General features: G+C 56.8%; 1 protein-coding gene across 27 annotated transcripts in view; it reads right to left on the bottom strand.

Moving 5' to 3' along the window:
• NRXN2 (neurexin 2) overlaps positions 1-24554 on the bottom strand; it is a 97638-nt gene extending 73084 nt beyond the window's left edge. For 16 of the 27 annotated variants that reach the window (XM_036101114.2, XM_036101118.2, XM_036101124.2 and 13 more), the window contains exons 1-5: positions 23801-24554; positions 12710-12727; positions 7840-7869; positions 5469-5540; positions 819-1120 (exon numbers count right to left, since the gene is read on the bottom strand). In XM_036101114.2, the coding sequence (XP_035957007.2) occupies positions 819-1120; positions 5469-5540; positions 7840-7869; positions 12710-12727; positions 23801-24539 (1161 nt within the window). In that variant the 5' untranslated portion in view covers positions 24540-24554. The remainder of the gene's footprint in view (positions 1-818; positions 1121-5468; positions 5541-7839; positions 7870-12709; positions 12728-23800) is intronic. The other 11 variants (XM_078057830.1, XM_078057832.1, XM_078057838.1 and 8 more) reach the window with 5 other exon arrangements.
• Positions 24555-25077: the final 523 nt, after the last annotated feature.

Here is a 25077-nt window from a genome sequence, read left to right as displayed (position 1 = left end):
CACCACGAAGATGGTAGAGCTGATGCCCTCTCCAGGCAGTCCATCTGGGAGCCAGAGCTGAGGAGCCACCGCAGAGATGAATCTCGTCCTTCCTGCAGGGGCTGACCCAAGGGCCTCCTCTGGGCTCCTGCAAGGGGCCCCCGGGGGCCACCGAAAGATCGCCGTGGGCTGCTGGGCCCGCCGGGAAGAGCAAGGAGAAGGAAGTGTGCAGCCCTGAGGAGAGGCAGGGCCAAGCACGCCCTGCAGTCCTGCTCTCCTCACACCTGCCGCACATCGACCCTGCCCGGACCCCATCCCTGCCTCTGCTCTAGAAAGGCCCTGCCTGAGGGCAGGCCGCACTCTGTCCCCACGTGTACATCTGCGCCCTTCCGCCCTAGAATCAGGGTACCCACAGCTACTATGCCAGGCCAGAGCCTTTCCACAGGCTCCCAGGGCCCACCCACCCAGGCTCTACCGCCCTCCTCCCATCTCCCAAATTGCCCTCCTGCCAGGTCACCTGACTTCTTAGCCCGGGGCCCTTGAAACCCTAGCAGCGGCCACCAGTGTGAGCCAGGCCCTTTCCCTTCCCTCAGGCCCCCGCCCCAGGCAGCTCTGCAGACTCCTCTCCACTGGGCTTCCTGTTGCTTGCAGCCTGCCCGCAGCCCCGCGTTCCTGGGCCCTCACACCCCAAGCCTGGAACTTCTCCAGAAGCACACCTCATGGGCCAGGCCCTGAGGCCTCACACCCACAGCGCAGGCTGCCCCCTCGCCACGCTCCCGTCTGCCCCAGCACAGCTGCCCTCCCCCACCCCACCCCCGCCTCCTTCTCGCGCCCCCTACCTGGCGCAGGTTCCGGGTGACCCGGACGTCGTGCCAGGCGTTGTCGTTGAACTTGCCGTTGACGGGTTCCACGAGGGCCTCGAAGGCTCCTGAGCCCAGGTTGATGACCAGCCAGACAGCCCCAGACTTGAGGGACAGGTTGACATAGTCGGCCGACTTGCCCGTGTGCAGCATCAGCCCGTTGCGCTGCAGCGTGCGGAAAGCCAGCGTGATCTCGTCCGTGCTGCTCTGGATTGGGTTGTGTGACAGGTCGTAGCAGAAGAACTCGTTGCCTTTGAAGGTCGCCACGAACTCCTCCTTGCCTGGATGCCGCGGTGTGGGGAAACGGGAGAGGCTGAGTGGGGCTGGGCATGCCAGACCTCCCGCGGCCCCTCCAACGGCCCGGGGCGTGGGTCCTGGGCGCTGGCGGGAGCCCCACAGCCCCCTCTGCAAGCTTCAGGCCCTCTTCCATCCCCCCCCGCCTGTCCACCCTCCTCTCTGGACCCGGACGTCTTGACTGTCAGAAGTCCACTTCGCCCGTGTCCATTTCCAAAGCGGGAGGCTGCTAAGTGGCTCTCACACTGACAACTGACAATTTAGCTGCCACAGGGCCAGGAAAAGCGGACGTTTGCACTCTCTCCTTCCCGGCCAACCCTCCATTGGCCACTCCCCTGAACAAAGGGATGCGGAAGAGCCTCCACCTGCCTTCTCCCTGGAGTACCTCCCCTAAGGCTGGGGCACGAGGGTCTCCTGAGCGCAGCCCGCCTCCCACCCCTGCCCCTTCTCTGGTGATGGTCATTCTCAGTGCCCGGGGCAGTTTCAGGCCTCTTATGGGGGGATGGGAGCAGCAGGCCTGTTAGGCGGCAGGGAACAGAAGAGGAGGATGGGGAACGGTGGGGTGGGGTAAGGCACTGGGAAGACACACAGGAGGACAATGCAGGTGACAGCGATATGCACCGGGGAGCTGTGGGCCACCGGGTGAGGCTTATACAGATGACCGCAGGCCGGCTACCATCCCCAGCCCCATCTTCTACTCCAACCTGAGAGGCGAGTGCAGACGGGCCCTAGGCGGAGAGCCTCTGAGGGGCCCAGAGGGCAGGGGTAGGACCCCTGAAAGCCAGCAGATGGCTGTGGGTCTTGTACGCATGTGCGTGCGTGTGCGTGCATGCGCGTGTGTGTGTGTAAGCACCTGGCACAGGGCTCCCTCCAAGGGCACTTTTCAAGCAGAAGCAAAAAAAGACTGGGAGACGCTAGGGATTTGTAGCGTCTGTAAGTGGGTGACAAGTGACAGGACAACAGCTGTGCAGAGGGACGTTGGGGTCCCAGCCCCACACCTCCACAAGCTAGAGCACACACAGGAGGAAGAGAACGGGACATGGAGTCAGGGCAGAGCAGAGGACCTGGACAATGACAAGGACTCACTTCTCCCCAACACACAGAGCTGCAATGGCTCATCCCTCATGTCACAGGGTGAATGAGGGTGGGGATGGCCGGCCTCAGGCCCTCATGAGCGCAGGGGTTCTCAGTCTAGGCCACCAGGCCCAGGAAGGAGCAGGGCGCAATGCCAGGGCGCACGTACAGCCCTCTGAAGACACCTGTGCCCCTGTGAGCCTGGCCACAGTAGCAAGCACCACGTGTGGGAGCGGCCGCGACCCGGGTGCGCTTCCCGCAGATGCCCCTCCCCGGCACACAACAGCCCTGCTTCTCTCCCTCCGGGCATGCTGCCCATAGACTCCATCCTCACTGCCTCTGGGTGCCAAGGCACCAGCTGCTGCCCCAGAGCCTGGCACCGCACCCACTGCAGCTGGCAAGGCCCGGTTTCCTGAGGCCACGGGGCCGTGAAGCTGGTGGGGGCAGGAGCAACAGGGGACAGTTGGAACCCCACTCTGCCTACCCTCGGGCTCCAGCGAGAAGGGCCAGAAAACAAAGAGGAGACAGGCAGAGGCAGGAAGGGGACGTGGGGAAGAAGGGCCACGCAGAGGGGGACCACAGAGACGGGGAAAGATGGCCATCGGGGGCAGAAGGAACATGGAGCCGGCTCAGAGCTCGGACGGAGCAAGAGGTGACAGAGTGAAGCAGCTGGTTAAAGACAAGCAGCGAGCCGAGGGCGGGCAGGAGAGGGGGACAGAATGGGGCCAGCAAGGAAAGGGGGACAGAGGCCTCTAGGGAATGGAAGCCAAGGCTTTCTCGGGGCCTGGCCATTTCCATAGCAACCAGTCCTGCTGCCCAAGTTCTGGCAGAGCCAGGGGGCTCAAGGACCAGAGAAGGGGACGTGTTTGACCTTGGGTTTGCCACACGTACTAGTCCTTCCCAGAAGCCAGGCCTCCCCTCCTGTTCCCTCACCTTCACTGCAGTCAAAGGAACTATCATTAAAGGGACAGTCAAACAGAAAGAAAGAATAAAGCAATCACGTGAAGAAGTGATGGGGACAGAACAAAAGAGACCAGAGAGGAGGGCCAGGGGCTGGACCACAGCTGCCAAGGCGAAATGAAGAAACACGGCCATTCCTCGATTCCTCTGGGCCCTGCCTGGGATCTCCTAGGAGAGGAGGCAAAGCCAGCCAGGGAGTCGGAGGAGTCTATGCGTTCTCCAATTGCACCAGCGACCCGGATAGGCCCAGAGATGGACAGAGCCTTGGAGCAGCCAGACAGGGTGGGAAAGAATTGGAAGAGAGGGACAGAACGGAGGTGAGCAAATGTGAACAAGACAACCCAAAGACGGTGGGAAGGACAGAGACAGACCCCGAATGGGGAGGAGGGCAGCAGGACCTCAAGGGATTGATGGGGGTCTCTGTGGCCATAAGGATGCCCACCCAGGGTGCTCAGAGGGCCGCAAACCAGACCTGGGAGGAGCCAGACCTAAAGCACCAGGGGGCGCTGTCACCCACCATCTCCAGGAACTACAACTCCCCGCCGTGCCTGAGCGACAATGGTAGCTCCTGATGCCCACCCCCAGCCCACCCCCCACCCCCCACCCCCGCACAGGAAGGGGCGTCAGGGCTGATTCTTGTTCACCTCCCACGGTCAGGGAGTGGGGAGCCCCACAAGTGCCCCCAGTCAAGCTGAACGTGGCTAGAGACCACTTGTCACAGAGCTGTGAGGGACAGAGCAGTGGCCTCCTTTCCGGGCCCAGCTCAAAGCCCTCCTCTGGGAAGGTCTCCAGCCCTCCGTCGCCCCTCCCTACTCTCAAGCACTCCAGCTGTCTGTTCTGCTCATTTGGCACTTACTGCCTAGTAACATCTTGTACTGCTCCCTGGAGAGGAAGTGTGATGTGAGAAAGAAGACCTGGGCACTAATGCTGGCTCTTCCACCAGCCTGGTGACCTTGACCAAGAGGCAAATCTCTAAGCCCCAGCTTTCTCCTCTGGACAAAGGGGCTGACCGTTGACCTACCTCACAGGTTGCTGTGCCATCTAGAAGGAGAACAGACGGGATGGAGCTTCGTAAACTGTAAACTATGCCGCTAATAAATGACTCTTGCACTGGTGTGTAACTTTGTGTGTGTGTGTGTACGTGCGTGCTCTCTCTCTCTCTAAATGAATGAATAAGTTCACTCTTGGACAAAGTCTGCACTTTTCATACACTTTGCATGGACCACGCTTTCTTGTAGTTATTTGTTAGAATGTCAATGAGCCCCTTGAGAACAGAGACCATTCACCCATTTAAAATAAAGTTGCCGAGCACGTGCCCGCAGAAGTGCCAGGAGCTGTGTAAAGCACTGGGGGAGTACAAACAACAACAGCCCACCCCTGCCCTCAGGGGGCTCGGTCTGGGGGGAGGAGGAGGCAAACAGGGGAGTGACAGTAATGATGCAGGATAACGGCGAGGGAGAAAATCGACGCATAGACAAATGCGACAGCGAGCAGCGTGTGGGTTTGCTTGCAGAGTTCCGGGGAGACTTCCGGGGTAGAGGGCCCGGCCGCTTTCTCAAGAGTGGGCTGAGAGAGACACCGAATAGTCGGGAAGAAGGCAGGGATGGCGGAAAGCCAAGCCAACAGCCCAGCACGTACTAGGGAGCAAAGACGGGACTCCGGACGCAATAGCCCCAGGGCTTGGCACCCACTGAGCTCCTTGAGGGTTGCCAAACTGGCCCCCTGAACTCCTTGGGAAAGAGATTCTCTTAAGAGAAGCAGCCTGAGTGCAGAAAAAGTCGCTGAGAACCTACACAGCCCTGAGACGGACCGAAAGCCAGCCGCGGGGGCTCAGGCAAGCATCAGTTTCCCCATCTGTAAACCCAGGGCAACAAGGCCTTCCACAAAGGGCGGTGAAGGCTCATTTAGGGGATGCATACCTCTTATAAAGGCCTCATCTCCTAACCAGAATCTCCCCGGGCTGCTGGTACCTAGCAGGCTTCCAGAATTTGATGGTTAAATGGGGGAGGTACCCCGCTTCTTTACCCTGCTTCCCAGATACTTTCTAAAGACAGGCCTGAACATCTGCCACCAAAAGTCATCTGTGTTCTAGAAAAAGGTCATTAGGACAACTGGGATTTGGGAAAGAAATGGAAGTCTGTGGCCCTTCACACCAGGGCAGGTCCCAGGGACGCAGGCCTTGGACCTCAGAGGGGGGACAAAGGGGCACACCTTTGTTGACTCAGCTGCCCCCCCCAAGGAAGTGCATTTAGCCTGCAAGGGGTGAGGGCTGGGCTCTCTGGGGACCGTGGGGTCACTGACCTTTCGTTGGCTGGTGCACATCGCCGGCTCCTCCTCTCCCGGCCCCCCCCTCGGAGAACAGTAAGGACCCTACTGGAGAAGCAGAATTGGGGGGTCAGGCACAGGGGGCTACCCAGCCAGTCCCACCCCAGCCTTGAGGTGATGGAAGGCCCTCTCCAGGGTAGAGGTCCTGCTTGGAGGTACAGCTGGGGCACGGGGGTGCTATTCTGGGGACTCACTTGCTTCGGGGCCTCTGGGGAAGGAGCCAGATGACAAACCCAACAGGCCCACAGACCCTGTGAGACTCAGCCACCAACTTCTGCCCTCGGCCCAGGGGTGGGGAGACTGCGGGGAGGAGCAGGGGGCTCCCTGCTGGTTCAGGAGCTCCTCCTTCCCAAGAACATGCAAATAGGCCAGCCCTGGGGACCTGCAGGCCCCTAAGCTTCTACTTCCAGATTCTCAGCTCACTCTCCTCCCCACTCTGCGTCTTCTCGCACCTTCTCTGCAGGGCGGGAGTTCATGCTTTTCAACTCCTCCAAAAGCCTGACACAGGCATCCCTCCTCCCAGACCTTCCTGATTCACACACCAAAGGCCTCTTGTGTTCTTGGCCTGTCCTCAAGGCAAACCTGATTCTCCATCTACATCTGGCTCACTCAGTAGTGAGCCTTCTTACTGTCACCTCTGTCCCCTGCTTTCCCAATTAGATCAGATCATGGGGCTTCCCAGGGCCAGGGCCATGGTTTGTGTCTGTTCCTCGCGCCTTCAGCAGGGCTATGCACACCAAGAGAGGTTCTGCCTGACTGGAGCTCGTCATGTATGTAGGGAAGGCCTTTCTCAGGGCTGACTTCCCACTTCCCACCTCCCCCCGCCCCCTCACGCAGCTCATCAACCCTCAGGCCTCCTCTCCAAAGCCCCCGCAGACACATGTTATCACACTGGGTTCCAGGCTGGCTTGAGCTCTCCACACCCCCCACCCACGACAGTGACTCGTGCACTCAGTGCCTGGCTCCCGGGCCCCCACACCTATTGCCAGACCCCACAGGATGGCTTGAGAATGGAGTTTAAACGTCCGTGTCTGGGCCCTTATTCCACCTCAATCCCAAATCCCCACAAGTGAAGCTAGTATCACACCTGAGCTGTGGACCTTTCAGGGGAGGGGGGAAGCGGGGCTCTGGATCCTTTGGGTCTTCATCTATGACCAAGGTGTGCTACCGCCAACAGCCCCAGAACCAGGCATTGAGAGGCAAGAAGGAGGTGAGTGAACCAACCCTGTCCTGACCACCCCCTCAGGACGCCTCCTTTCCCCACAGTTTTTGCCATGATTTCACAACCCTGCAAGAAACCCAGGCCCCTACCTTCCCAGACTTAAATCCATCCCAAATTCCATATCTGAATCTCTCTCCACAGCCCAGTCTTCGTCCTCTAGGCCTCTCCTGCCTATAGGCTAAAGACACCCCCTCCACAGAAGATGAGCCCTGACAGAGGACCGCCCTGGGCTTGGGGAGCAGTGCCTAAGGGTCCAGAATACCTGAGCTCAAGAATCAGGGATGGGGAGACCAGGGAGGGCTCAGCGCTGGGGGGGATCACAGTCAGGATCCCTAGGCTGTCAGGTTTGCTCAACACCGGGCTTTTAAAGATGGTAGGGACTTGGTTGAAGGGAGGCTAAAAATAGAGAAGCAGCCCCAATGGTACCACCGACTAAAGGCCATATAATCACTAACGAGTCACCTCAACTCTCTGGGCCTGAATGTCCTCATCTGTCAAACAGTGTCAAGAGATGTTGGTGAGGGCAGATGGTGGGACAGCTGTGCAAAGGGGGCATCCTGCACCCCAATCCCCTGCCTCTCCCTGCTTCGCTGCCGCTGTGGACAGAGGGGACACCCCGCAGCAGCAGGGGGAGCGTTGCGAGGCTGCCTAGAAGCCTCTTCCTCCAGCCCATGCTTTTCTCTTTGTACTTGGGTCCACAGAAAAGAAAGAATGATCAGAATGAGTGGAAGGAAATAAAACACCACCATGAGAAGGGGAAAAGAAGATACACTACCAGGAAAACGCAAAAGGGTGACTTGGAGACAGCGGCAGGAGTTGCAACATCTCTTGATGTCAGAAACCAAGGTGACATGAGCGCGGATGGAGCGCAGCAGGGAGGGCGGGGGAGGGGAGAGCACAGACTGGGGGCCGGCCCCGCCCCCACCCCAGCACCCCAGTCCCAGAACACGGAGAGACAACAGAGGCAGCGGGCAGGAAGGGCAGGAAGGGCAGGAAGGACAGGAAGGCAGTGGGACAGGTAGGCAGGAAGGCAGGGAGAGGGGGCAGGGAGAGGAACAGAAAATCCAGTTGCAGGTTGGGGGCAATCCAATCCAATCCAATCCAAACCAGAACTTCAAACCATACCTTCGCTGTTTAACGTCAGGTGAGCCGGACCTTGGAAAGGGGAAGGGGAGAAAGAAAGAAAGGGAAAAAAAAAAAAGGAGAAAAAAGAAAGAAAAGGGGAAAGAAACAAAGAAAACACGAGTCATCAAAATCAGCCAGAGAGAGGGGAGAAAAAAGCTTTTGCTGCCACAATTTAAAAACCCTTTTTAACTTGTGACAGGCATCGAGGGGGAAGCCCCCAGCCCCGGAAGCTGAGGAGAGGGGCCCCGATGCCGGAAACAGGGTGGAGGGCACGAGGGGGGACAGAGAGAGAGAGAGTGAGAGAGGGGGGTACCAGAGGGGGTGAGGGGGTACAGGCAGAACCAGAGGAAGGGTTGGGGCAGGGAGTCACTGCAAGGGGAGAGAGGAGATTTTGGTTTCTTTTTTTTCTTCTTGCCGGAAAAAAAAAAGGAAAAGGAGGAGAAGCATGAGGCTGGGAGGGCTGCTTTTTCCTTTTTCTTTTTTTCTTTTTTTTTTTCTTCCGGGAGGCGGAGAGAAAAAAAAACAGTCAACGAGAAAAAACGATTCAGATGGAGGAGAAAATAAAACACGACACAAAAATCAAAGCCACCTGGAGAGAGAGAGAGTGTCCTGTTAGCGCAGGATTAAGTGGACAGGGGGGACCTCCGACCCCACCCCCACCCCCACCCTCACCCCTGTGAGGCTGGCAGAGAAGGTGGAGGGGGGTGTGCGGGGCCTGGGCCTAGAAGGAATCTCCCACCAAAGTGGGCTTTGGAAAGGCATCTGTCCAGCCCCAGTCCTCCCAGCTGCCCACCTCCCCAACAACCTCCATACGGATTGCCGAGCTCCTGGATTCTATGAGGAAAGCGGGGCTCTCGGGAGGACAAAGTTAGAGCAGAAGCAGATAGGAGGATGGGAAATGCTGGAGCAGAGATCCTGAGCTTGGATCCTTCCACAAGGAGGACTAGGAGACTAGGGCCCGCACTCTGGGACAGCAAGAACCAAAGAGGATGGCCAAGGCCTGTGGGCAAGAGGTCTGGCTCTCTGAGAGGTCAGAAGTTCTCTACAGACCCCCTTTCTCTGGTCTGGCCCTCTCTGAGATGAGCCAAAAGCTGAATTTTGAAAATGGAAAACAGAAGTCCTATCTCCAAGACTCAGGGCATGACGGGCTGGGATTTTTTTTCCAGGGTTACCTCGGCCCCTTGAAAAAGCCTTGTCAGTCCTGACCCATGCCTTCCTAAACCTTAGGAGGAAAGACTCTGGCCCAGTGGACCAGCACCCTAGTCCCCAGAGAACACCAGCCACAGAAAGCCCTCCCCCAGAGAGGCTGGCAGCACCAGGTCCCCAGCGAAGCTGAGGTCCCAGGGCTCCCTGACATGACCAGCCAGGCCCTCCCTCTCCCCCCACCCTACATCCCAGGTCTCTAGTCAAAAGGGTGGGCAAGGAACAGCCCTTGGAAACCATCCCAGTGCCGTGGCAATGAGAGGGTGGCCCTAGGGACAAAAAGCCTGGCCAGAGTGGGATTATCAAGGTAAAGGACTCCAGGTGCCTCTGAGACAAAGCAGAGGCCAGGATGCCTGTGCTCCGGGAGGTCAGGAAGGGAGTGGCCAGGGGCCAAAGGCCTGGACCCTGTGGAAGATGTGGGCAGTGGTTCACCTCGCCCCCTTCTCCTCTCTTGGGGGAAAGGCATGCGTCTCCCACCTCTGCGTCTCAGGCCAGTTGGGGGAGGGGACGGCAGCTGCATCAGGATCGAACAGCTCTTGGGAAGACAAAGGTTTTATCCATAAAACAGGGGAGGACCAAGCATTTGGACTGAGTCTTACTCTTTGCTCTGAATGCCCCCCACAAACTTTCCGCAAGGTCTACCAGCATCTTCCAAACCTTCTAAATCCAGGAGCCAGACCTAGAGCCCTAAACCTTCACCCAACTCTTCCAGGCAGAAATAGCCTCGCCTGTAGGCTCCAGCCTTGGAAATCCAGGCCCAGGAGCTGGAGGCCCTAGGACTGGCGCTCTGTCCCCCCAAGGCCTGAGCGGCTGCGTGGGGTAGGAACACTGCGTGGGGTAGGGACGGAGCCAAATCTCTCCCCTCGCAGACCCTTCCGCTGCCCAGCTCCCAGGCAGCTTCATTAGCATGCGGCACTCTCCCTCTGTCACCACGGCAACCAGCTGCTCAGCTCCCTCAGGCGTGACAGCACCAGCCATCTTGGTGAAGGGGAGGTCGGTTCCCTACCCTGTCTTCCCATGGCTCAGGTCAGCCTGGCCTGCAGGTGCGCCCCCTAAAGACTACGCCCCACCCCCCGCCCCACCCCCATCCCCCAGGCCTAAAATCTCTGCTCCTTCCTCGTGCCCAGCCAGCCTGGGGAAGCCCTCCCCACGTCCACCTGTGGCATCAGCCCCTCCTCCCACCCCCTGGAGAAGAGGTTGGCAGTGACGGATGGCATTACCAAGGGTCCTTTCCTCGGGCACTTTATCTGGCTGCTTCTGGGTCTTCTCTCCCTGCTACAAGAGGCTAGGGAGAAAGGAGGAGGGGCAACCAGAATCCCCAAAAGGAGATGTTGTCAGGGGCTAGGGAGCAGGATGGCCGGGTTCCTGGGAGAAAGCTAGGCCTGAGGCACAGCATTGAGGGTCGGGAAAAGAGGGTGAAGGCGGCACGGAGGACTCCAAGATCTCAACTGCAGAGTCCAGAGCATTGTGCCACAGAGGAGGCCCCAGCCCCCACCCCCGGAAACCACTCCCAGTCTCAGTCCCTGCCCTTCTACCAGAAGCCCAAAAGGACCAGCACCGAAAGAAGGAAGTTGGCGACAGGAGACAAGATTGACAGACACACAAGCAGGCACCTCACAGAGAGACGCACAGATGCGTCTCACCCCTGGGTGTGTTACACACACACACCAACACGCAGGCCCAGGCACTGCCCCCTCCAAACCAGCAGGCTACCACGCCACCCCCAAGAAATGGCTCAGCGGTGTCCAGAGGGGCTCATTCCCCACGTGTCCCCAAGCCCGGCTCCCCTTCTTGTCCCCGGCTACCCTGCTTGCTTGGGAAAGCACTGATGGTCCCTCTCCTCTCCCCTCCTGGCTCAGTCACCTCCCCCCAACAGCCCTCCTGCTTTCTTCTGTGGCCTGGCTCTTTCCCCTCCCTGAGTTCCCTCCTTTCTGTCCCGCCCTCCACTTCTTCCTGCCTCTACTTACCCCCCTCCTTCCTCCCATCTCTCTGCCCCCTTCTGCCTTGCCACGAGCCTCTCCCTTCGGGCCCATTCCCCTCCCCTCTCCCTTCCTCCATCTCTCCCTTTGTTCCAGAGGAGACATGACATCAAGAGCAAGTAAAAGTCACATCAGCACTAAATCTTATCTCCAGCCCTCAGAAGGCTGCGTCCACGCAGACACACAGACTCTCTCACGCACACAGAGGTAAACACTGACACACAGAGATGCAGACTAAGATGCAGGCACTCCTACAGAGGCACACAGAGATGTGGCCGCGCCATGGAAGACACGAGGACAGACGTGCACGCACCTGCACACACACTCAGGCGCGAGCACACAAGCTCAGAGGTACAGACGTGCACAAAGGCACACGGACACAACCGAGCCGCTGAGCCCGAGGAACACGTGTGCACACGGATACACACACTCTCTCTCTCTCTCTCTCTCTCACACACACACACACACACACGGATGGGTGCCTGCCCGCCAGGACCAGGGGAACTGAAGCCACCCAAGGAGAAGAGACATCAGTAAGAGACAAGCCAAACCATAGACACCACAAGGAAAAATGGATTCCAGCCCATACTCCAGCCAAAAGCCCTCCCCTTCTTTCTCACCCAGGACTCCCCAACCCTGGGTGCTGTCCCCTGCCCCTCTCATGCCAGGGCCCAGGCCCAGGGAGCTCCCAGCCTAGAGTTGCTGCATCCCTCCCACTCCTACCCTCTTCTTGCTTCTCCAGGAAAAGAACATGGGACAGGTTTGGGGATGGGATCCCACCTCCTGCCCACCTTGCTGCCTGCCTTCTCCCCAGTGGCTGCATGAGCTCCCCTGCAGCCCAGCCTCCACGCGTGGACCAGCCCACTGAGTCTTCCCAGTTTTCCCATCTCCCCGACCTCGTCCAGCCCCAGAGGAAGAAAAGGAGCAGGGCACACCAAAGCGAGAGGGGAAGGTTCGGAGAATGACAGGAGCCCAGAGAGAGCCTGGGGAAAGACAGAGACAGAAAAAGGTCCAGAGACAGAGCCCTGGAGAAAAAGAAAGGTAAAGACAGAAACCAGAGAGAGAGAGAGAAGGCAGACGAAACAGAAGACCGGGAAGGAATGGACAGAGGGACTCCAAAGAGAGGCAGGTTCCTGCCCTAACGCTGGCCCTCGGCCAGGGCCCAAAGAAGAAGCAGACGGCCCCTACCTCCCAGCGCACGTGTCAGTCAGAGCAGAGAAGCTGCCACCCACCTACACCCAAGGACCCGGGGACACGGCCCCCTCACCCTCTGCCTGCATCCTTCAGACCCAGAGCGGATTCACCCAAGCAGCCCCCAGCCCCCGGCTGCATGGCCCTCTTAAGCTCCCTCCACCGGGCTGGGCCAAAGTGTGTCTCCTCACTCACTTCCGGGCACTTCAGATCCTCCAGCCCCATCCCTTCACCCTCACTCTGGTCTCCTCCCTAAAGAAGAGGACATGCCAGGTGGCAGACTGGCCCGTGGAAAGGCCTGCCCTCTGCCCGCCAGTTCTCCCCAGCAAACCAATAAGGAGGGAACAGGCAGCCAAGAGGACCCCCAGACATCCTTCCCCTAGGGGGCCCCCAAGCATGGGCAGGAGAGGGAGCCCTTAGGTGGCCAACGACACCCCCTCACATAGGACCCCGTGGTGATTGATCTACCACCCCAATGACAAAAAAGCATCACTCACCTTCCATGGGGTGCTCCTCTGCAGGCCAGCAAGGTTCAGGAAAGGGCAAGGCAGAGAGAGAGAGGAAAGGAGGGCTGGTTAGTGCACGTACCAAGGACAGGTTCCCAGGGGGGTGAGTTCAAGGTCCCTGAGCCCACCCAGGCCCAGCGGCCACCTGAGCCAAGGCCACACACACAGGGTCACACAGTCCAGGAGGCCCCCCGTTTCATGTTACATTTCAGGAAACTGAGGCCCAGGGCAGGGAAGTGACCCTCAAGGTCACACGGAGAACTGGAGGCAGAGCCGGGAGTGGCAGGCAGGCAGGGTTGGCTCTCCCAGGCACGCTCCTCCCCTGCATTCCACGGTGCCTCGGAGACAGATGGGGACACGCTCACACAGGGCTTACCCGAGACACACTCACACTCGGTGACACACTGACACACATAGGCGCTCAGCGGTCCGGAGACACATGTCATCTCTCACGCAACCCACACTCGAAGCTTTTGCACACACAGACGCAACCACCATCCCCTCCCGGCCCCCAGGGGAGAAAAGCCATCCAAATGCGGTCAGAAGGTCAGAAAGCACAGTTCTGCCTCAAAGTGCCATGTGACGCGCATCCCATCCCAGTCACTTAACCTCTCTGAGCCACCAGTCCCTCCTCTGTAAAAATGAGACAGGCAGACTTGAATGTTTCCCAGGCCCTTCTGGCTCTGGTTCTGTGATTCTAGGACAAGCAGTTGGGGGAGGTGGAGCGCTGCCCCCCAGCTGCAGGGGCCACACTGGGCCCACCCCTAAGTCCCGCCACAGCCTTTGGGTAGCCAGCCCTCCCCTAGGCGGGGCTCGGCCTGGGTCTGGGTCTTGACCTCAATGGGTCTTGACCCCAGTGGGTCAAGAGAGGATGGAGACAGTTCCTTCAAAGAAGCTACAACAACCCAAGCAGGCCAGGCTCTGGTCTGCCCTGGGAGAGGGCCGGGTCACCCCCTTCCCCGAACATTCCTCACGCGCCCACCTACTGGGAGACTTTAGAGGAAGCAAACAGGGGGGCAGAGAAACAGTGCAACCTACAAACGCACAGACCCGATGGGGAAACACACACACGCATGCACATGCATGCACATGCACATGGGCCTGCAGGCCCCAGGATACACACATATACACACAAACAGCCGTTTGGCGCACACTCACGCCCACATGCACGTACTGTCTCTACCTCCAGCATCATTTTGTGTTATTTACTCAGGGGCTCTTAGGGGGTTAGCTCTACTCCAGAAACACACACACTGTCATTTATCAGACCTTATCCCACCTCCTTAATACACACACACAGGCTGAGTGCAGAATCAATACCCACATAGTGATCTAATACCTAATATTAGATGCATACACCACCACCACACCCCACTCTCCCTCGGCCGGCTGAAGACTCCTGCCCTGCGATGAATACAGCCCCCTCTCCTTCTGTCTGTCGATCATCTATCTGCATTTCACGCAAGCCTTTACCTATTACCTGCATCCCCCAAAGCTGTGTCTACAAGGATGTTCTTAAATAAACTGAATCGCATTGCATTTAGGGCAAGGGTTGCTATGCGGACTAGAAAGGGGCCCTCAGGAAAACCCCTGGGCTCTCGCGAGGAGCCTCATGTCAGGACCTCTTTGGCCCCAGTGTGCAAAGGCCCTGGTCAGTCAGCACAATCATCTCTCCAGCACCCGTACAAACAAACAGGCATGGTGATTTCTAAATAATCCAACATGGCTGGTATTTCCAAAAGTATTCCCACCTGCCACAAACGTGGGCCACGCTATACTCAGGAAGGCGCAACAAGCAAGCTTGATTTGCTGGCTGCATGAGCCTTCCCTCTCCTGGCTTCCGAGACACAGCTCCTAGAGACTCACTGACCTCTCCTTCTCTGCTGCTCTTTGCTTTCTGCTGATTCATCTGTGTCCCACACCTACCATCACGGACCCCTCCAGGCTCGGTCCTATGCCCTCCACACTCCTTCCTTCTCCGTGCCCTCCTTGGCGACAGCTCACTTCCGTGGCTTAAGGAATCCCCGACCTGTGTTTGTAGACTGAACCTCTTCCCTTCCCCGGGTACCAGTTGTGTATCCCCAACTGTCTGCTCAGCAATTACTCAGACAGCTTCCCTGACATCCAAACTCCACTACTAAAGCCATGCTAATCTCCACGCCCGCAACCAAGGGCCCATTGCCCTGCATTGGGCAAGGGCACTGCTTTCAACCCACACTTCTGGAGCACCCACGAGGTACCCTCCACTCTGCCAGGCTCAAGAAGCCTTTAGTAGCCAAGTGGCCAGCACCCTACCGACCCTCAACAGGCGTCTCACGCATGACCCTCCCAGCAACGTCATGAGCTTGGTGGTATTACCTACTTCCTGTGGGCAGGGAAGGAAACTTGCCCAGCAGCACAAAATCACCTCTGACTTTGACCACTGGGCTCCTAGCCCACACCCCCACCCTTCACCTATGGTTTCCTGCAAGAGCCTCCTCCTGGTTGTTCTCCCTGCCCATCCCCAACCAAGCTCTCTTCGCACGGGTGCCAGATACACGTGACAAAATACTAATGTGAGCAACACACACACACACACACACTCATGTGCACACACGCACACATGCTCAGAACTTTTCAGTGGTTCAAACTTCTCTTCCATGTTCTCAACCTATGTATCCACCTGCCTTCAGAGAAGCTCTACCTGAGCTTCTCACCCTCAACATGCCCAAGATGGACCTCCTAACCCCTCCCTGTCCTCCCGCCTGCTCTTCCTGGTCAAGGTAGGCATCCAGAAATCAGCCTTACTCTTTTTTCATACCAATCACCAGATCCCGTCAGCCCCACCTTCTAAAACCCTAAAAACTAAACAAAACTCCTAGAAATGCTTTTCGTCCGTCCACCCCTCCCCCACCACGGCCCCAAAGCCAGACCTTCCTCAGATCCTCTCCCTGGAACATGAATAAGCCTCTTTAATGATCTCCCCCTACAGCCAGTCTTTTCCCCTGCAATTCTGAGTCCACACACCACCAAAGTGGTCCAACCAAGTCACGACCCTGCTTAAAACCCTTCAAGACTTCCCAGGATACTCCTCCAGGATACGGTCCGATCTTCTCAGGCAAGCCCACTGGAAATTTGGCCACGCCTCCCTCCAACCTCCTTTCCTAAAACAATCCAGGCTCCAGCCACACCCAACTGCTGTTCATTTCCCTAATGGCCCACGTTTCTGCAAATACCGTTCCCTTGGCTTGAAACACCCTTCCCTATTTCCACTCCTCCCATCCTCAGCTCCCTGAGAAAGCCAGCTCTTGTTTTAAGACCAGGTCAGTATACCTCTGTTTGTGTTCCCAACTGGCCTCCCAGGCAGGGCTAGCCGCCCCTCCTCTGTGCCCACTCTCAATATGTACATTGTATCATTATTTCACTTTATTGTATCTCCAACGCGAATTGCATTTCCATGTCTGCTTCCTGGCTGGACTGTGTGATATCCAAGAGCAAGGACAATGTCTCATTCATCTCTACCTCCAGCTGCTTGCACAGTTCCTGGCTCAGAAAAAGGCATGCCTATGTTTGTTGAATGAATAATCAAAAACACTTCTCACATACTGAGTACTTCGAGTGTGCCTGGCTCTTTCCATGCATTGTTTCCATCCCTTGTCACTACTACCTCGTCAGTGGATGCTGCCATCACTCTCTCGTAGACATAGGGAAACTAAGCCTCATAAAGTGTGAGAAACTTGTCCTGTGTCACACTGCCGGTAAGGGACAGAGTCAAAATCTAAACCCAAATCTGTCTGGCTTTAAAACTTCCCATGGCCTGCATTCTTGGCCAGAAGTCAAGACTTTTAGAAGCTGACCTGACTCTATAGTTCTGATCTTATCTCCCCCAAGGCTCAACCATGTTGGTCTCCTCACCCGTCCCCCACACACCCGACTCACATCTCCTAGACAGCGAGTTTAGGCTGTTTTCCTGGAGGGAAAGCCCCGCCTGTTCCTTCCACAAATCTCACTTAGTCCTCATTCAAGATCTAGCCAAGTCCCACCTCCTCCTTGCAGCCTTCTCTGACCACCGGGGTTAATGATCATAGTCGCCTTTACTGATCATTTAGAATAGTGCCTGGCCCATTGTAAAGGATTTCCATATAACTCATTGAGTCCTTGCAACAACATTTTAACCTCCATGTTGCAGAGTAGGACATTGAAGAACAAAGTGATTAAGTAAATTGCCCAAGTTGACACACACAGCAAGGAGCAAACTCGGATTGGACCCCGGGCAGCCCTTGCTCTTAACCACGCTGCTGTCTGAGGCTTTGCTTGTGAGTATCTGTCTCATCTCTGGGTTCTCACACCAGCCACTCCCTGAACCGCTCTCTTGAGCCCAGAGCCGTCTCTCTCGCAGCAGAATTTTTGTCAGGACCACGGGTATCGGATATTACAGCTGACAGAGTGGTGCCACATACATGACCTCATTTACTCAACTTTCACACACAGAGGTCTTATCCGCCCCACCAGCGGGCATAGATGGTATTGTCTTGCCTAACATGAACTCAGGATTCCAGCAGATTCGTTATCAAGGACAGTGAGGAAGCCCAGAACAAAAGAGAAGAAAACGTTCTGAGAGACCAAAATGAACATCATTGGCAGTGATGCATTAAAAACTGTTATCTCTGGGGTGCCTGGGTGGCTCAGTCATTAAGCGTCTGCCTTCGGCTCAGGTCATGATCCCAGGGTCCTGGGATCGAGCCCCGCATTGGGCTCCCTGCTCTGCGGGAAGCCTGCTTCTCTGTCTCCCGCTCTCCCTGCTTGTGTTCCCTCTTTCGCTGTGTCTCTCTCTGTCAAATAAATAAATAAAACCTTTAAAAAAATAAAAATAAAAATAAAATAAAAACTGTTATCTCCTCACAGGAGAACCTCTCAGACCTCACCCAGAACCCACATACTGGTGGCGACCCACAACCCAACACGCTTGGAAATGCTGATTTCCAAGTTCTCAAACAGAGAGGGGAGGCCGGGGGAGAGATGTGGGCTGCCGCCTGACAACTCCTCCTAAGGACAGAGGTGGAAAAACTCATGAAAAGCTAATAGAAGAACTCCAAATACAGCAGTCAGGCATCATTTCAGGCAGGGACAAATCTCAGTGAAGGAACCACTGTGTGACAGTCCAATACCTAAGGGGAATCACGACATCCTGAGTCATCCGGAAAAGGTTAAATCACTTTCCAAATATTATGCTTAGGGAGGCAGAGAGGTGTGCAACATATCCCAGAAAGATTTCCATCTGAAATGCTTTCAGTGTTGGTGAGTTGTGTATTTTAATGGGATAATGCTCCACTTTCCAGGGTGAGTTTCTCCCCAAGGGCTCCGGAAGACTGCGATTTTACTGATCAATTTCCACTGCCCTCTCCCGGTGCTGGGACAGCTGGCTGGCAGACATAGGAACACCCTCATGGCACACTGGCTTAAGGGAGAAGTTGTGACCCGAAGAATTGGGGGTGGCTATTGGCTTCTGATGAAACGCTGTCCCTAAACACCCCAATAAACCACATGGAAGTAATGCACGGACACAGCTGACCAACTGCCTGAGCTTTGAGAGGCAGCATGGACAAAGGTGGGGTACAACCAGCCCCGGAGTCAGCTCCGGGTTCAGATCCCAGCTCTTCCACCTCAGGCGGTGGCATGAGGATGAAATGAGAGAAAACGTCCAAGGCACAGCAAACGCTCACTAGCTGGGAGGCCCCAGGCTCTCCCCCCTTGACTGTGTGATCTGGTCTCTTTTTGTTCTAACTGTTCCTTCGCTATGTCTGCGGCCACTCCTCTCCAACTGTGGGCTCCTCTGAAGTCTCTTCACCTTCTCCTTGGCCACCTCATCCGATTCCAGAGCTTCAAATATTCTCTCTCCACACATGCCCCCTGGAGTACCCAGGTCTCCATCCGCAGCCCCGCCTTCAATGCAAAGCTCTGGTCTTGCATTTCCAACAGGCTGGGCGCCTCTGTCTAAGAACACCAAGGGATACCACATTTCAACACGTGCATGATCTGTGGCCCGATACTGCTCCCCTCCCACCGCCCTCCCTTTCCTTTCACCCCTCTGCTGCCATGAACCCACCACCACTGTCCTTCCACGCAAACCTGAAACCTCATCACCTCTGCCTCCTCCCTGCCCACCCCCACGCAACAGAGTCCTAGAGCTTCCATCCCAGCATCAGCTCCCGAGCATGTGCTTCTCCTGCTGTGACAAAGGCCACCACCCTTCCTCGCCATTCCCCAAGACCAGCAAGATTCAGGGCCTCAAAATCTCTCTCGTGAACTATCTCCCAAGTGGTTTCTCCACTCCATAACTCTGCTGCCCATAATCCTTCTACACCAGACACCTAGCTTCTGATACATAGCTCTTATTATTCATATATCTGCTCAAAATTCTTCTGTGGCTACATTTCCCAATACTCAGGACACAGCATCCAATAAATGTTGGTTGAATGATTTAAGTCAAAACTCCAAGACCTGGCTTCAGCCTGCTTCTCCTGCATTAGATTCCACTCGTTTCCTTATATTCTTGGTGCCCCCTCTATGGATGGGACATACATGTCCCTCCCTCCCATGCCTTTGCTCTTACCAGTGTCTGTGCATGGAGTGGCCTCCTCAGACCATGCTTATTCATCCATGGACAAGGTCAATCTTCAATAGCATGCCTTTTATTACCAATCCCACTCAACTTGTAAAACTATCCCTTCCTCGAAACACCAATAGCACTCTGCTGGTAATAGTAACTCCCATCTACTCACCACTTATTATGTACCAGACATTCATTTAATTCCCACAACAGACCTGTGAGACAAGCATGCTTATCCCCATTTACAGATAAGGAAAAATTCGTCTGACGCTTAGGCACTCACCTGATGGCACGGACCTAGTGAGTGCAGAAGTCAGATTGAAACGCAGACCTGAGACTCTGGAGTCTGTGGTCTGATCACTAAGCTGCACTGCCTTGCTACATCTCTGGGTATATACCACACCATTTTTTTAAAAGATTTTATTTATTTATTTGTCCGAGAGAGAGCACAAGCCAGGGGAGCAGCAGAGGGAGAAGGAGAAGCAGGCTCCCCGCTGAGCAGGGAGCCCAATGTGGGGCTCAGTCCCAGGACCCTGGGATCATGACTTGGGCTGAAGGCAGATGCTTAACCGACTGAGCCACCCAGGCGTCCCTGTACCATACTATTATTTGTCTTGTTCTTTTGCTGGTGTTTATTGAGCATTGTCTATGTGCCAGATGCTTTTCTAAGCATTTGACACCAATTAGCTGATTTAGCTCCCATAACAACTCCATAAGGTAGGTACTATTATTGCCCCCATTTTCCAGAAAAGGAAACCAGGATGGAGAGAGCTGAAGTCCAGGGTCACTGCCCAGGCAGCCTGGCTGCAGAATCTGTGCTCTTTACCACAGACTGGACTGCTTTTTTATCTGCTTCCCCGATTAAACAGTCAATGCCCAGAGCAGCATCTTATTCATTTCTGACCCCCCTTCAGCCCTCAACACAAGGCCTCGCACAAAGGAGGCCTTGAAAACTACTTACTGAATTCAATGACCAACCAACATAAGAAACATACCTATGAATAACATGCATCTAACTCCCTGCCTACTAGCTTCATACTCCTCTCCCAAGCTAGGTGTACCCCTACCACTCTGTCCTATACATCTGTGCCCCCATTCCACTCGAGGTCTCCTACACACACCTGCACACCCTCTCCCCTGATCACTTTTCAGCCCTTTATCCTCACACATGAGGGACAGGATGAGTTCACATGCAAGTCACTGCACCATTCCCGTGGACTCCATCCCCGCTTTGGCAGATAATTAGCACTGGGTACACACACTCAGTTACTCATACTTAGCTCTCTCTTCAGTTACCTGTGGCCAGACTCTCCCCGCCCCCACCCCCTACCCCCCACTCCCCACCCCCACCCCAGAGAAAAAAGAAGCACATTTCCTAACAGGGAGGTTCTCAGTCAATGGGTAGGCCCAGACCCAGGAAGGCCTGGGGGGGATTCCAAAGCATCCACAAATCCATATGCACACCAGATACTGAAGGCACATTGATATGTCTTGCATGTAAGGCTAAAAAACTTTTTTCTAATGTATATTTGATTAACCACAATGGCAAATGTAACATTGAAGTCATCTAAAAGCTTTCCTGAATTCATAGTAGCTTTGTGTTGTCCCTTTTCACAACGGACAGATATAAAAATAACTCCTATTTGGAAAGGGTACTATGAATTACTGACTTTTTAAAATGCCCACAATCTCAAAAAGTTGAAGCTCACTCAAAGCAGATAATAATGAAATGACAATAACTTCGGGGGGAAACTTGGGGACTCTGGCCCTCAGATCTGTCTCAGGGATGAGAAGCCGGGCCTATTCCCCTTAAAGTTTTCCTCCTCAACCCATATACCCAAGAGTGGAGCTGCATTCTCCTCCTCCTTGGCTGGATGAGAATGTACTAGAAGTGTAATGAGCACAGGATACTACCAAAGCTGCCCAGGAAATAGGAACAAATATCAGGAGAGGGAATGAGGTCATGGGGTGGGGAGAGGGAGGCAAATGAGTAGGGCTGTCACTGTGCCTGTCACCTCCAGATACGATCGGTATTTACAACCCCGTGCCCATCCACAGCACGTATCTGAAAATATACGCCTATTTTCATATACACACACAGCCTTACCCAAGCCTTTATTCTCCCAAATATTTATTAACATCTCTTAATTCATTCTACAAATTTTTATCAAACACCCACTAAGTGGCTAGTACCATATTAGGTACAAGGAATACAGAGAGGAATATCCCTGCCCTTTTATCAGACAAAGCACCACCCCTCCCTCAACAGCTAGCAACACAAACACACACATACACACAGAGGCAATCCTGCCCCAACAACTGTCTGACACCCACCTAATACCCCCTTTCCCTCTTCTTCATGAATCACACACACACACACACACACACACACAATGGGTCAGGTAAGCAACCGTCTCTCCTAGCTCCAACACAGCTAACACAAACATTCATCTCATACACATCCAACACACGCAAATGATACACAAACTGTCCCTCCCGCACACAGGTACTCCAACACATCTCAGACACACAACCACACAACCCGTATTCAGAAGCATGCACCTTATTTGGCTCACTGGGAGCCTCTGGCCAATAAATCCTTGCAGGGAATGGACACAAGGGTCTGGTTGACCAATGTGCTGCTGGCTGCATTTTTCATACACTCAGGCCCAATTCTGCCAGTAAGCCCATGGACCGGCTACTAGAACCTCTCCATAGCTCAAATTCCCTTTCCATCAAGTTAGAAGGGTGGTTCATCCTATTTTCTTAGAAAAGCTTGGAGGGGAAAGGTCATAGAGATCAGAGAATCAAGTTCAAAGTCATGGAAAGAAAGATTCCTCATGGAGTTCCAGTGTCTTACTGAGGTCTCACATTAAGACACACGCACGCGGGTACCTACATATGAGCTCACGCCCTTACACTTGTATACTATTCACTCCCGTAAGCACTGCACTCCCATCTGTAAACACTACTCTATTCAAGCAGACCATTCACACATAATACACACAGTGCCAGACTCACAGCCTCTGCGTGCAAACACACCCAGACACACACTTTCACAGTTTAGGGAGCACCTGAACTCCTTGGAGAAAAGGTGAGAAGGTGTCAGGTTAACTTAATACACCCAGTTCCTGAAGATATATCCCACAACCTTGTACAAATAACCCCACAAAAGCAATCCAAACACCTTCCTTAAGGATTCCTCTACCACAACCACAGATACACAGTCAGAATACTGTGCATCCCAAACCCAGGGCCACACCTGCAGACTCGGCTCCTCCCAGGGCTGTCCACATGCTGGCAGCCAGGAGGACACCCATCCGCAAAGCGGTCCTAGGGCCGCACTAGTCTGAGGGCACACACATGCACCTGCACACACTCCCCAAGGGACTCGACCTCTCGGGGGAGGGGGCAGGCACACACACGGCAGCTAGGTGGCCCACAGCTTCTAGGGGTCTGGGGCAGAGGAAAGCATGCCTGCCGCCACAGACCACGGTCGAAGGAGATGCCCACCCTCGCCCCCAAACTGACGGGGAACGTCTCCCCCCGCCCCACCAGACCAAGGTACAACAGGTGCCTTCAAGTCCCTCCTTTCCCGTCCCCCTGAACCACAGCCCGCAGGGACCGGGGCCTGGCGCCACCCGCGCGACCTGTTCCCTCGTTTCACTCAGCTCCGCCTCTGGAAGCTGGGGAGCTGGTGGAAGCTCTCCCTCCCTGAAACCTCCCTTTCCAGGCACAACCTTGCCATCCCCACTCTCCTTCACCTGCCCTCGCTGCGTGCCCTTCTCCTCACGCCCAGGCCCCCTTCCTCCCGTCGTGCCCCGGCCTCACCAGCCATACTTCCCGCGCTTCACTCTCACCAACTCAGATCGCCGCCCGCAGCAGGCAACACCTGCTCCGCCCGCCTCCGCCCGCCGCGCGCCCGCCTCGCAGGCCCCGCCCACCCCGGCCCCACCCGCAGCCCCTCACGCCCCGCCCCCCGGGCAGACCCCTCCCACTCCCGGCCCTGCACACCGCCCGGCCTTCCAGGCTGCACACACCGTCGGGACTCCTCCCAGGCCCCGGACCTGGCGCCCGCATAGTCCCCGCCCACATGAGCCGCCCCGCACAGATCGAGTCCGCACACTCGCTCACACACCCCCTCACACACCCGACCCACAGGCCCTCAAGCGCCGGGACCCTCGTCCTCCCGCCAGCCCCCCGCCGGACCAGACGATACAGTACTACCCTCAGGTCGCCCCGCACAGGCCACGTCCACACAGGCCACTGGCTAGCCACGCGCCCCCTCTGCTCGGGCGTCCTCACCCGCCCCTCGCAAGGACACGCCTCACGACCCTCGCGTGCTGGTGCACGCTCTCACACGCTCTCATACGGCCTCGCGCCCGAGCCCGCGGGCCGCTGGCTCCACCTCAGGCGCAGGCGGCCGCTCACTCCCGAGCCCAGGCGCCCAGCGGCGGCTCCCCCACCCCACCCCACCCCACCCCGGGGCTCACCTTCGCTGCAGAACTTGCCGCCGAAGCCCGTGTGGCTGCAGTCGCAGCCCACCTCGCCGGGGGCCAGCACGGTGCAGAGGCCGCCGTTGGCACAGGGGTTGCGCGCGGGCGCGCACAGTGGGTCGGCGGCGGCGCCGCGCAGGCCCTGGCTGCCCAGGAGCGCGGGGGGCCGCTCGCCCAGCTTCAGGTTGGCCAGGAGGCCGCGGAAGGGCGGCTCGTACTTGACGGTGCTGAGTGTGAGCGCCGAGAGGCGCACGTCGGGCGGGATGCCGCCCACGAACAGGTCGCTGGCCACCTGCATCTCACGCCGCTTCGAGCGCACCTCGGCCGCGCGGGCCTCGCCGTCCACCGCCAGCGCCGTGCGGCGCGCATCGCGGGTCAGCAGCACCATGTGCCAGCGGTCGTCGGCCACCGGCGTGTCCAGCTGCAGCGTGGCCGGCTCGGCGCACGAGAGCGTGAAGCGCAGCCGCAGGCGCCCGTCCACCAGCAGCAGCTCCAGGAAGTCGCAGTCGCCACCGTCGTCCAGGTAGAGCAGCAGCGCGCGCGTGGCGTTGGTGCGCAGGCTGAAGCTGAGCTCGCCGCTGCTCGCCGCGCCCGCCCAGCGCGCGTAGCGAGCCCACTGCCCGGGGCCGCCGCCGAACTCCAGGCTGCCCGCGCCCGCCGCCAGCGCCAGCAGCAGCAGCAGCAGCAGCAACCGCGGCGACGGCGACGGCGGCCGCCACGGGCTCCCGGCCGCCATGCCTCCGGCGGCCCCGGCCCCGCCCGGCCCCCGGCCCCGCTCAGGCTTCAGAGCCGCGGGCGCATGGGGCGGGGAGGGGGCCGGGCGCCCCCCGCGCCGAGCGGGGCTCCCTCGCCGGCTCACAGTGCCATGGGCCCGGCCGCGGGGCGAGGCGCGGAGGCCCAGGTACCGGCTTCCCCGGGCGGCGGCGGAGGCGGAGGCGCCCCTCCCCCGCTGCGGGCTCCGACGAAAGATGGGGGAGGGATGCCTGCGGGGAAACAGAGAGGAAAGGGTTAATGAGGGGTTCGGAGGAGGGGAGAGGGTTAAGGAGGGGATCATCGGTGCTGACTCCCCCGTCACACCAGCAAGCACCCAAATGTTCCCCTTTAGGACTTGAGGAGCGGGCCCTGACCCGGAGAGGGTCCCAGAGCAAGAGACACCACCACGGACAGTAGGACTGGGGGCCCAGCACTTGCAGAGAGATGGCACTCATTAGGGTAGTTATTAATTTGAGATGTGGACGGGTGGGTAGTAGCATCTTAAAGTTCGGTAGGAGCCC

Source organism: Halichoerus grypus, chromosome 11, assembly GCF_964656455.1.
Source record: "Halichoerus grypus chromosome 11, mHalGry1.hap1.1, whole genome shotgun sequence".
Lineage (NCBI taxonomy): Eukaryota > Metazoa > Chordata > Mammalia > Carnivora > Phocidae > Halichoerus > Halichoerus grypus.
This window is presented reverse-complemented; position numbering and strand designations above follow the sequence as displayed.